This window comes from Conger conger, chromosome 9 (assembly GCF_963514075.1).
Source record: "Conger conger chromosome 9, fConCon1.1, whole genome shotgun sequence".
Taxonomy (NCBI): Eukaryota; Metazoa; Chordata; class Actinopteri; order Anguilliformes; family Congridae; genus Conger; species Conger conger.
Genome location: NC_083768.1, coordinates 32127066 through 32140795, shown reverse-complemented (window position 1 = coordinate 32140795; position 13730 = coordinate 32127066). Strand labels below are relative to the sequence as shown.

The 13730-nt window shown below is 45.9% G+C and overlaps 1 protein-coding gene across 1 annotated transcript in view; it reads right to left on the bottom strand.

Annotated features, from left to right (window-relative positions):
• Window positions 1–13730, bottom strand: part of LOC133137632 (microtubule cross-linking factor 1-like) — a 43176-nt gene that overhangs the window by 9125 nt on the left and 20321 nt on the right. The window contains exons 6-12 of the mRNA XM_061255973.1: window positions 8671–8790; window positions 7596–7772; window positions 7226–7387; window positions 4613–4780; window positions 1549–1806; window positions 833–1195; window positions 386–462 (exon numbers count right to left, since the gene is read on the bottom strand). Of these exons, the coding sequence (XP_061111957.1) occupies window positions 386–462; window positions 833–1195; window positions 1549–1806; window positions 4613–4780; window positions 7226–7387; window positions 7596–7772; window positions 8671–8790 (1325 nt within the window). The remainder of the gene's footprint in view (window positions 1–385; window positions 463–832; window positions 1196–1548; window positions 1807–4612; window positions 4781–7225; window positions 7388–7595; window positions 7773–8670; window positions 8791–13730) is intronic.

Genomic DNA, 13730 nt, shown 5'->3' with positions numbered 1-13730 from the left:
GGCCTGGTGATGTGCCTGAGGAGAACGTCTGACCTACTATTTCTCTGCATGTGAAAAAAAAAATTAGCTGATGCTTTTATCCAACGTACCGTTGATAAGACTAAGAAGGGGACAATCCCTTCTGGAGCAATGCGGGGCTAAGTGCTTTGCTCATGGACTCAACAGCAGTGCGGATCTTATCACGGCGACACCAAGGCTTGAACCACCAACCTTCTGGGTCCCAGTCATGTACCGTAGCCTTAGATTTAACCTTAGATTTTTTGTTTTTGTTGGTGTGATTACAGCTACATAAATACAATGTTTATGGATGTTCTCTGAAAACATAATTACTCCTTATTCATACCAACCCCCCCACACACACACACTTCCACAGATCTGTCTGTACCTGAGGAGGTTCCCACTGGTCATCTCTTCCTCATGGTATGCTATCGAACCCTTCCGGTCTGATTTCTCACTCAGCACCTGAAGAAAATTGCCAAAGGAATCAGTACCTAGATAAGCAGTATTATGATTAAACATGAAATTCACACACTTTCACATTCACACAGCCTTATTGTGTCCAGAGTCGATTTCAAAAACTTGGCTTGAGAGTACAGAATAGGGAAAGTGCACTTTAACTGCAGGACCCCAAGGCTGAATTAGAACCAAAGATCTTCAAGCCTTCAAGACTTTAACAGATTAGACGTACATGTGCTTAATAAACTCTGGCAATTCAAGGGGCAACTCAAAACTGAGTGAAAGGACATCACCAAATTATTTAAGTGAAGAAACTGCAATCTATTTAGAAATATTTAATTCATAAGGTCATATGTTTTGAGGGGGACGACCGCACCTCGCTCAGACATGGGAATCTTTTGTCCTTCTCCAGCCGGGATGGGGAGGGCACATTGCTCTCGCTGAGGGGGTCCAGTGATAGGGCGTCAAGGAACAGGCTCTCCTCTGGGCGAGAGCTCTCTCCACCCTTAACCCTGACCACAGCCGGTCGGCCCTCCAGGGGTGCATCCGAGTCTGAATGGCAACGGGCGGAGAGAGGGGTGGGGGTCGCAATGCAAGGGGATCTGGGGGATCTGGGAGATCTGGGAGATCTGGGAGATCTGGGGGCGCGGGGGCTGTCCTGAGGGGAGAATGCCAGGTGAGCACCGTCCTTCACCTCTGGGGACCCCTCACCCCGCCTGCCATTCAACTCCCTCTGAAGCTGAGAGACACACAACGAGGAGCGGAAGTCAGTAGTGGGCCAACTCTTGAACCTCCATTTAACTGGGTTTACCCTCTCCATCTTCTCAAATCTACAGTACCCTCTCTATCATTTCAGACCTACGCTCTCTATCATTTCAGACCTATGCTCTCTATCATTTTGAACCTACATTCTCCATCTTGTGGGACCTACACTCTTCATATTGTCAGATATACCCTCTCCATCTTGTCAGATATACCATCTCCATCTTTTCAGATGTACCCTCTCCATCTTGTCAGATGTACCCTCTCCATCTTGTCAGATGTACCCTCTCCATCTTGTCAGATATACCCTCTCCATCTTGTCAGACATACCCTCTCCATCTTGCGGTGTAGTTCCCTCAGATGCCAGTCCCAGTCCTGCTTCTCGTGGTCGAATCGCTCCAGAAGCTCCGCCCTTTCCCGAGTCCACCTCTTCTCCCCGTGCTGCAGTTTCCAGCGCAGGTCCAGGTTGGTGCTGTGGCTCTCCGTCAGGAGGCTCTGATGCTCCTCTCTCTCCCGTTGGAATGCCCCAGTGAGTTCGGCAAACTCCGGATCTTCTGCCGACATCGCCTCCCCTCTGCCCTCCTGCAGCTGTTCAGCAGATGAAGGACAGCCATCCCACCCGTCAATCAGACTACAAACTGCTGTACACTGAGTATACGACTAACAGATGTACACTGATTATAAGACTAATAACTTGACACGGAGTATACGACTGACAGCTGTACACTGAGTATAAGACTAACAGCTGCACACTGAGTGTAAGAATAAGACTCGAAACAATCTTACATTCATGACATCTTTAAGACATACAAGGCCTGATATACTACAACCTTTAACATGTGCACAAACTTTTATCACACAAAACCAATAACATAACCAATGTTTGGTCATGGTATTTGTTTTGCATCAATCATTGGTTGTCTAGCAAAAGGTTTTGCACATTCTGCGACGTCCACCACGAATGACGTCTAACTTGGTTCAGCCAATCCCGTAATGGCGGGAGCAATAAACGGTCCCGTATAAGAGCAAGACACGTTCTTGGGGTCTCTCTTCTGCCTCTTCTGCTTTTTCTGCTTCTTCTGCTTCTTCTCTTCGACGCACCCTTTTTGGCCATTCACTTCAGCTCATCTGCTCCGAGACTCGGACAGAGGCTGAATGCTGCACAGCGCACTACCAGGCCTACGGACACACCCAGTTACCTCGCGGTAACTTCGTGGCCTATAGCGAGTGGAAACTGGTGTACGCGGAACGCTACATCAGTTTACCCCTGCAAAGCTCACCAAAGAACAACAGCAACGAACTTTTCCACCCGGAAAAGGGACCAACGAACATCCTTCCAGCAACCGAGCGAACCAGAGGACAACGCGCGGCTAAGACGCCCCAGTCTGCGCATCTCTCCAGGACACACATTCACAGCACCATCGCGGCTCCTACAAGAACAGCACGTCTTTTGGATCCAATGCGTATGGACTCAGTAAGAGAACAAACATTCAGGCATAGCCAGTGTTTAGTTTAGTCTTAACTGTTTTTGTGAATCTGTGTTTCCATATTTGCCGTCTTATCATTGGAATGCATTTTGTTAGCTATATATATGTACGTGAATTGATTCGCCGTCTTTTGCGCATATATAGAGTAAACTACGCAAGTAGTCTTCTCACAGCTAACAATAACTAACACACCCAGAACTCTAGCTTACCCAAGCTAGCTACTCCCACTTTTACCTTTCCTTTGTTCAAGCGACACGCGCGCTTGCGCGCGCCACACACACGCACACACACATACCCAACTAAATTTCCTTACTAACTTCCCGTTAGTTTATCTGTTCTGTGTTTTACGTTATAAATATATTTTATTAAACCCCGGTGTCCGTTTTGGAATCACATAGACATGAGAGCCGAGTTAAAGCAGTCTTTCGAAGAACTTCCAACCTTCAGGTTATCGGTATGTTTAATCATTAATATTGGTTATTTTAATTATTAATTAAAATACTAAATTTGTGGTTAGATATTTCTGATAATAGTAATTTCATGAGACTGATTACTTTTTGCAGTTATACTGCTACACAACGTTTAACTGGCGCCCCGGTTTCGTAGAGAGTAAAATCCCTGCGTTATTTAACGGCCCGTGCGAGGACCCTACATAATTTGGAGTCCCGTGCGAGGACCCCTACAATTTTGTATGTGTCTCTTATTATGATAAACCAAAGAAGCTCCAGTCCTGGAGCCCACCTGAGAAGTTAACTTTAGTCTGAAGATTCACAGAGGATCCAATGGGGGGATCTAACATTTGAAAAGGTTAAAACCTGAATTGGCCCGGGACTCCACCGAACAGTAGTTCTGTTCCATTGCATTCACCAGCACCTGACACAAATCCAATTTCCACCATTCCATTATATTCCCCTGTAGAAATCATATACCAGATTACTTCTGCAAAGCTAAAACAGCGTACAATCCCACAATACATCTTGTGTGGCCATGAAACGGCATTTCAGCCCAATCAGCACCACGAGGAGGAGCAACAAATCAACAGCTCCACCCGGAACCTTTTATCTCTGGATATTGATGAAGTGAGTGCAGGTTGTCCTGGTGCACAAGTGGAACCCTGCTTGCACGAAGCGGCATGAGGCCTTGTCTGGTCTGATATGTCATTTAGTCATTTAGTCAGTAGTGTATGATTTCAATGGGGGACAGTGAAACACCTGGTAAACGGAACTTTCCGGAATTAAAGCACCGATCTATCCTGAAACTCAGATCTTGCAAGGATGCGAAAACCTGTGACGAGCTCTACAAAGAAGGGAAATCTAACTACACTGCCTACAAGTATTATATGCCTTCCCAAACTCATGCATCAGCCCATGCATGCCGTTTCAAAGTGGGTGAAAGTTGGTCAAAATAAATTAATAAACTTGAGCTTAAACTAAAACTCCTTCCAGGGTTTGTTCCTACTGCTTTCAGCCTGACTAAAAAACAGAAGACATGTCAAACTGAATCCAAAGAATCTGTAGATACCGTAATATAATTATTCAGCGGAGATCAGGGAAACTATGCAGTTCACTTTGACAATTTTGTAATTTCAATAAATTCCATTTCAATAAATTTTGCCTGAGCATGCAAGAGACCTCACAGGTACTCCAGCAGGAGGAGACAAACTTTTATAGTTCACCTCTCCAGCTTACGCATACAGTATCACTACCAAAATCCTTTCCAAACCATAGTGTTTATTACCAAAATAACATCGGGTTCAAACACAAGCTACACACTATTACACTGCTCTAACCGACTGTACACTCAGATTAGGTTAACCCAAGCCGTATGAATCTTTTCTGAATGATTCTGGCCCTGGGGGAGGGCAGTGTCACCTGGCCCTGCCTCCACAGCAGGGTCTTGTTGGGTACCTGGTGTGCATGGCTCCTCAGCTCAGCCAGCTGCACCTGGTACGCGGCCTTCTCGCTGGCGTAGGTGTGCTGCAGGTGGCACCGCCGCTGCTCCTCCTCCCTCAGCTCCGAGCGCACCTCCTCCAGCAGCCCCCGCAGGGCCTGCAGCACCCGCCGGCTGTCACTCACCTGGGGGACGGACACGGACACGCCCCCGTTCAACCATCCATTTTGTGAACCCCATCACTCTATCCTCTCGGCTGTTTACGTATTTTCGTCTGTGTCACTGACCACAGAAACACAAAGTTAAAAAAGTTAAAACAGATGATAGGAAGTAAATGGGCAATAAAGTACCAGAACACAGTCTTCTGCGAGTGGCACCCTGATGCTGCACTGATAGTGGCACCCTGATGTGAAACTCACGCAGTTCTTTAGGATTTTGCTTCCTAAGTTAAGTCAGTGCTGAAGCTGGTTCTGTTGAAGCTGATGTGTTCTTTTCCATCTCAGTGTTCATGCTCAGTCCTGTCCTTTCCTGTACCACATGAAAGCTTCTGGTCTGCAGTTATTTACAGGGACGCTCAGGTCTGCTGCCTATGCAACCGGTGGCAGAAAAGTACAAAAAACTCCAAAATGCACGATAAAAACAAGAAAAGCAATGTTGTAAATATAACACAATGTATTTAATTCAGTTAAGAAGAGTCAATGTTTATTTCTTTTCCATGTGATCTTCCCTTAACGGCTAGTATAGAAAAGATTATTGATTCAAAGTGGTCGTCCACTAACTAGAGAACATTCCGAATCCCGTTAAAATAAGTGCATCTGCTATAGCAAGATGAAAACTGTCAGGTTTCATCAGTGTTCTATCCATGAATGAAATTAGATGTCTCAGATCTTAATACATTTCAAGATTGGTTTTACATTCATATTTGCACTCAACATCACTCAAATACCTGTAATAAGGCTAACAAAATGATGGTAATCTAAATAAATCTTATCGGCAGCTGTGCACTGCCAAAAATGTTTCGCCTGAAGGAATTACTGGGCTCAGCACTGCAAAACACTTCATAAGCCATCTGCAGCATCACAGGTGTACCTTAATTAACAAAGGAATTGGACGTCATCACTGTCCTTAATGAAGCAATCACATCTTAAAAGAGCATCCTAAAAGACATTCAAAAGCGTCAGAGAGAAAAATATGTTAATAAATTCTGTGAAAAGAATTTCACAGAATGCTGTCGTGAATGTACTGGACTGAAAATTCTTGCTGAACCCATTCTAAATAACTCCTCTTGAGTTTGTCATTCAGAAATGGTCAAATCAATTAAAAGGTGCAAACCATGTTCCCAGTCATTTCAATAAAGTTTTTCCACTTGCATTCAAGATTTCATTTTCATTTTATTTTCATTTTATTCATTAGACAGGGTTAATGACAGGGATAGGGGTATCAGAAGGGGGGGGCGGGGTAAATCAGGAGGGGGGACTAAGGTAGAGTTTGAAGGGGTGTGTTTTGAGTCTGCGTCGAAATAGGGGGAGGGATTCTGCTGTCCTGACAGTGGTAGGCAAGTCATTCCACCACTGAGGAACCAGAACGGAAAACAGGCGTGAACGTGCAGCTCGACCGCCAGGTGCCCGTAGAGAGGGAATCGTAAGGCGACCAGAGCTGGCAGACCGGAGTGGTCTAGCTGGGGAGTAGGGAGTGATCAGGGATTGTATGTAATGTGGGGCAGTCCCCTTAGCAGCCTGAAATGCCAACACTAGGGCCTTGAATCGGATGCGTGCGGCAATAGGAAGCCAGTGGAGGCCAAAGCCTCAAAGCACAGTCCAGCACTTTGGGTTCCTGAATAATGCATTGAGCTCTAAACCATGGATTCTTTCACAGAGACTTCCATGGTGCTTTTCAATGGTGGAGAGAGGCAGTGCAAAGCTAAACCCTTAACTTGTGCACAGATTTCAGCTTTATAGACATAAACAGAATTAATTATATATGACTACAAGACAGAAGGAACCCGGCCTTATAGCTGCTGGTAGCTTGCAGCAGAAGCACCATTAGCACAGTGGTTTTAGTGTAGTAGCAGCCCTTCAGTTTACCAGCTATCAAGAGAATGCTAGGGGGGCATTAAATACTCCCTTAATTTCCCCTAATTGTGGCCAATAAATTGAATATTATAATAGCATAATATAAAATGGGAATATACTGTATTGGCATTGGCTCACAATGTTCAGTATGAAATGAACCCTTTGAGTAGGTTTTATGGAATGTTATTCAACATTCTACATTCCAGAACATTACTTTCAATCACTAGTAGTGATTGTTAATTGAGCATTAGAATGTTTAGGTAAGAACATCACATATTTTGGATCTTTTGATTAAACCACAATATTGGAAGCTGGGTTATGTGACTGGGATTGTGTGATTGGAGGTTGCGTGATTGGACATTGCGCGACTGGGTAACTGCATGATTGGATGTTGCGTGATTGGATGTTGCACGATTGGACGTCGTGTGATTGGGCATTGTGGGATTGGATGTTGCATGATTGGACGTTGTGTGACTGGGTCTCTTAAAGCTTCTGCATGGTGGCATTCCAGTGGCACAGGTGATCTTTATGATCACAGGGGTACAAGGGCAGGCATACCTGTGTCTGAGGTGAGAGCACTTCAAGGCTGTGAGCAGGGCGTCCCGGTGAGGAGGCGTCACCAACACCATGCTGGAGGCAGGGCTGCTCCCCTCTCTCTGCCCCTCCCTCTGCCTGCTCTGCCACAAGACCCAGCTCCGGAACGTTCTCCAGAGTCAAGCACTGCAACAGAGCAACATGCTACCTCACACACCGCTACAAGAACAGGGATTTAATCCAAACCTGCCACACACTTACTGCCTCACACACAGACTCACCCTGCAGACTGTACAGCACATCAGAGGTTTCATACCCAAACCCTGTGAGACAAGCACACAGCTCACTGTCGCCCCCTCAGGCCTGCAGCGGTCCTGCAGCGCGCGGCGCTCACCTCGGGGACGGCCCCCTCCGGGCCAGCCTCCGCCCTGCGGGCCGAGCGCCAGTGCGCCAGCAGCGAGCGGAGCTTGACGTAGAACACCACCGTGCTGTGCCTCAGGAGGCGCAGCTCCTGCTGGGCCCACGCCTGCTCCAGGCTCCGGCCCAAATCCCCGTCCCTCCGATCCTCCTCCTGCCGAGGAGACACCGTGCGCCTCACTGACCGCTCCTCAGCAGAGCCCGTCCTTCAGGCCGAACACGGCCAAGCACACCAAACAGACTGCGGTATGTCTTGCATCATTTTAGAGTGGATTTAGATGGGGCGTTTCGGGGGTGTGGCATTTAGAGCAGGGGTGTCAAACTCCAGTCCTGGAGGGCCGCAGTGTCTGCTGGTTTTTGGTGTGTTTGACCACGAGATGCATTTCAAAGTTTTTCATTGGCTAAAGAGTCCACACACCTTGTTCTCAAGGCCTTAATTGGCGGCTGATTGAAAGGAAACCACAAATACCAGCAGCCACTGGGGCCCTCCAGGACTGGAGTTTGACACCCCTGATTTAGAGCACCATTGTGAGGGCTCACAATGTCGGATCCAGCTGCCCGACCCTGTCTTTCATGTTTTTCCCTCTCTCTCTCCCATTCTTCCAGTCTCTCTACACTGTACTGTCCCAATAAAGATGAAAAAGCTATTTGAGATCATGCGTGTCACAGATTGCATTGATTTTGTTTATTTAATTCAGCAAATAGTGAAGTCATACCAAATTGAATCCAAATAATCTGTACATACTGCAATACAAGTGTTAATTGGATCTATGTGGTGCATTTTTACAGTGAAATTTCATCTTTCAATTAAAAAAAATTCTGCCTGAGCATGCAACAGTCCTGACAAGTACTTTGATAGTTCTTCTCTCCATCTCACACATACAGCTATCCAAATCAGAGTGTTTATTACCGAAATAAGATCAGGTGCTTATACAACAGGCTACACACTATTACATAGCTATAACCTACAGTCATATTAGGTTAACCCAAAAATAGCTGAAATTTTGATTGAATGATTAGGTGATTGGGTGACAGAATGATTTGGGGTGTACCTGCAGGCTGAGACCAGGATAGACCTCCTGCTCCTCCTGTCTGCACCTCCTCTCCTGCTCCAGCCGGGCCTGGACCTCCCGTGCCGGGGTGCTGGGCTCAGACAAGGGCGTGTCTCGGAGCTGCTTCCGCCCGCACACAACCCCCCAGAGAAGAACAGATTACTCCCAGAGCTGCAGCCTCCTCCAGCCATTCTCTACCCCTGCATTTCAGAGGCACGTCCCACCTGAGGCGGTGAGCAACATCGCTCTTTCTGACCAACACTCTCCGTATCTGACCAGCTAGAGCAAGGGGTCTTATCTGAAAAGGGCAAATGTGGTTTTGCAGGTTTTAGTTTTAGCCCAGAACTACAACACCTGATTCAGCCAAGAAGCTAATCATGGCCTTTGGTCAACACCTTCATAAGCAGAATCAGGCATCTGACTGCTAGTTCTGTAAAAGTCCATAAAAAGGAGGCCAACCCAAGGACCATGTCCACCAGCCTATTGCCCCTACTGTCATCACAATACGAAAGTGCTCCCTATTAAGCCTCTCCATGCAGCCATGGCTTCACGTGAACGGAGACCTACAGCTCCTTCTTTCAGTGTTATTATTCAAAATTGGAATTCATCTCAGATTGGGGCTTCTTATTTGAGTCCTTATGCTGAATTGACTATACATGGAAGCTATAATGAGAGCGTTCTCTGTCTTCATTATGGGAGCTACTCTACAGAGCCCTGCTGCTCGCTCCCAATTCTCTTCACAGCGCTCAGTCAATTACTGTTCCACCACTGTGACAAAAGAAAATCCGTGCAGCGTGAGTGAAAAGGAATATTTTTCTCTCATGTGGCCAATTATGTCAATACAAAGCTGGGAATATTTTTTTTATGAAAAAAGGGAGTGTTCAGATGGCATGGCAGGGTATCCATCATCTATTTGCAGCGTATGAACGAGAATCCTGCAATAAAAACAGAAAAACTGAGTGCTTTGCCAGCTTGAAAAAGCACTGTTCACGCACATAATGTTTCGAGGCTAGTCTGAGAATTTGACTGAGCAGTCAGTATGCCACCATCTCCGACAGAGCACTAACCTTCGTGGTCTCGCCAGGAACCAAGCTCAAAACCCATTAGGAGACAGAAAGTGCACTATGATGCATGTTTTAGGGTACTTACCTTTGTACATATTCACTGAGAATGCTCGATTTATATAAACAATCTTTCACTTTGATACATTATAGATGTGCAGTTAAAACAACATTAAAAAGGAAAGTATTTTAAAACAATTCGCACTTTCAAGATCTGCTTAGAGGGGACTCACAACCAGCAATTTAACATGAGATTATGGTTAAACATGTTTTCTGGAACATTATTTAACTTGGTTTTTGTATAGAACATCAAGGTTTTTTCTTTAAACAAACCCCAGAAAAGGGTTTAGCCGGACCAGAGTAACACACAGCATATCAATTTGAGATTCCATATACCACAGTGTAGACAGGCATTGTTCGCTGCATAAACTGTGGACATTACCATGCAAGTACAGCCACCTACAGATACCCTAGGGGACACTGCATTGTTATAAACTGCAGACAGATTGTTGATCATGCTGGTTCTGAATAAGAGTAACTCTTGCTAAATCATCACGAGTCCTTCTTGGGAGATAATTAAAATCCTATCACCATATCTCTGAAATTTGCACAGAACAAAAACACATCACATCCAGTGGTGAATGGCAAGGGATGAATAAATATAATCAAATTATAAATAATAAAGGAGTTTGTGATAAAAAGCAGTGGGTGAGAGGGGAAGAGTGCACATGGGAAACCACTTTAAAAGCCATGGAGGTGTGAAGGTCTTAGGTCGCAGTACTTGGGTTCCAAGGGATAGCTGGATAGAGTCCACTGGAGTAAATATTCACTTGGGATGGACAACTACTTCTCAGCTACTGCTCAAGATAAAACAACGAGCAAATGCACCTCTTTGGAGAGGTGAACCTGCGTACAAGATTCCCAATTCAGTCACAACTCTTATAGCTCCGGGTTGTCTTTTCACTGCAGACCAGCTGAGGGCACAACACCACGAGCCGTTTCATATTTGGGGTCGTCAGTATAAAATTCCACACCCCCTTCCCCTGTCCCCTGTCCCCCCTGCCCACAATGTGTTGTACAGAGTGTAAGGGGTGTGATCGCTGTGACAGGAAGATGTCCGAGGCACTGACCTCCACACTTAAACCCTCTGGTCTGTGGTATTAACTGTGTCCAGTGGCTCTCCTGCTCTGGCCAGTGCCCTGATGACCTCGCTGGGTCTGGGGTTCCCCACACGCTCCTGTCCTAGACACACCAAGGCTCATCCCTCTGCCCCGGACTGCGTGTGAACGGGGGGGCGGGGGTGGGGGTGGGAGGGGGAGGGGTCAGGGGCTTGGGACACAGGGGGGTGTGTATGCATGATCAGACCAGTGCACAGAAAACAAAGGATGAAAGAAACAAACAAACTAAATGAACAGGAACAGGAAAAAATGCAGGTGGAGGATACTGCGGGTGAAGAGAAACAGCGGGAAAAAGTAAAAAATAAAAAGGGACTAAAATAAAACTACAGCACAAAGAAAAGCGTGAAGAGAAAAACCGACTTAAAGACGATGGCGTAGGAGAGAGATGAGAAGAACAGGAGGAGGAGGAGGACCAGAATCACCATGGGCTGGCACAGCTGGGCGGATCAAAAAGTGGGGAAAAGAGGAGGGGGGAAGGAAAAAAAGAACGCAAACCAGTGGTTATGAGGCGCATGCGATGTGGGACCAAACCAAACAGCAGCTGTGTCCATTACGACCCAGCTAGGAGAGGTGGGCCATGAGTCTGTGTGTACAGCCATGCGACCAAACCAGTTAAACAGAAAGGCTTCACACCACCCAGATCCCTCTACACACATGCAGTATCTCTATCCTTTAAGCCACTGTTTAGCAGCCATTAGTTTTGTACCATTAGTTTTTCTCACTTGTTCCAGAGTACAGCCACAATTAAAACTCCAGCAAAGCAGCCAAACAGCACAGGCCCAAGTCAGTGCAGTTAAAGTTTAAATATGAAGCAGTCAGTAAGAGAATGCTGGGGAGGTGCCATGCCATTGGTCAGGCGCGCCATTATTCCGAAACCCCAATAGTTTGAAAAACTTCCCAATGGACCAAAAGCCCGTTAGTCCGATGGCCCGTTATACGGAAAACAAAAGCCCACTGCTCCGAAGGCCCGTTGCTCCGAAAATACACACTCTCCCTGGAGTTTTTTGCCCTTAATATTTTGACGATACCGTTTACAAAATGCTTGCTTTTTAGAGGGGCCATTGGCTAAAAATGACAAGGCTTTATATAAATAAAATTAATTGAATTAAGAACAAAATATAATATCACACCCATTGAAATTCCTCAGCGTGAGGCAGATATCTCCCAGTAATCTCTATCTTCAAGCTTCAGTAGCATGATTATTACATAGCAGCCTACAAAGTCCCGTGAATAGGAGATTAACCTTAAAAGCATTTGTGAGAATGTCATCTCTAGCTGACTTCACCAGAAATAACTTACTTGTACTTATCGCTTAACTTGATCTAACAGCTGTCTGATGATTACGTCAGACACAGAGTGTGGAAGAGACACATTTTATTTTGTGAAATTAACCTATTTTTAAAGTCTTGACATTTTTAGCCAATGGGCACACTAAAAAGCAAAGACTCAAATGCATTTTGTGGCGTTTGCACACTAAAATATTAAGGGAAAAGATGACAGAGGTAGCCTAATCAGAAGTCCTAACCGTAAATAATGGCAGTGCGTCTGTCACCCACGACTGAACCCCAACAGCTCCAGAGTGTGTGTTTTCAGAGCCTTCGGCGCAATGGGCGTTTCTTTTCGGGAAACCGGGCTGTCGGACTATGGGCTCTCAGTCCAATGGGACATTTCTCAAACTATTTGGGTTCCGGAACAATAGGACTCCGGACCAATGGGCTGGGGAAAGGGCCCAGCCAGTGAAAACAAAGACTTATTGACAGACTGTGACTGTATTGTGCTTTGCATATGGCCCTGTGACCGGATGGTACCAAGTCCTGTTGGTACCAGCAGGCTTTGTGAATCACCTTCAAAAGTCGTCTATGATCCTCTGATGCACTGCACTTAAGGGCACCTCAAAAAACAGGTGTTTGTGATGGCGAGTGCATTAAGGGGGCCATTAAGCTTCAGAGGCTGGGCAGAAGACTCCCCCATACTCTGTGTATGACAGGTGGATGAGAGTGACGTGGGGAGCAGGTGTAGCAGCAGCAGTAGCAGCAGCAGAAGCAGCGAAAGCAGCAGGGGGGAGGGGTGCCAGGGAGGAGGTAGGGCAGTGTAGCTGAACTGGGTGGCACTTGGTGCATGAAACCTCACTGTCCATATGCCTATTTACTCCACACCCCAACCTACAACCCTGGGCATTAAATAATCACCCAAATATTACTGCGCCAATAAGCTCTGATGAAAGGTGTACTCAGGTGACTTGACTTTAAAATTTCCCAGAGTAGAGTCTGGACCGTGTTGGAGGACAAGCGGCCGTAGCAACTGGTAGCAACCCGTTATTTTCTATGGTCAAACACAGGGGTTAAACTAGGCCTAGATGAGATGGCATCCATTAAAAATTATTATGATGGTGCCCAGTCAATATCAGTTTTCATATAAAGGTTGAATGATTGACCTGCAACAGAAGAAAACTAAGATCTAAGGGGGAGAACTTCACTGCTGCGTGCCCTTTGTAGGACTGAGTCGCACCTGCTGTAGGCTACTTCAGTTCAAACGTAGCCTAGCCTGATTTATGCATTACTTATATTACATAACATAAAAGCGGTGACAATGCTACAATGTAATTAACAACTAGTCCTAAATAGCCTACACCTACACTCAGCAGGTGTAATCACACAGTCACTAACGGTAAAACATAATGTATTTTCTGACACAGCATTTTTCAGTAACATCATGGCATTTTGCAATTCGATAATCAAGCATTTCATTTATGGATATAATATTTCAGTAGCGATCTAGTCAGCTACGATGCCAAGCAGAAGTCGGTAACCGCAAACGTTTT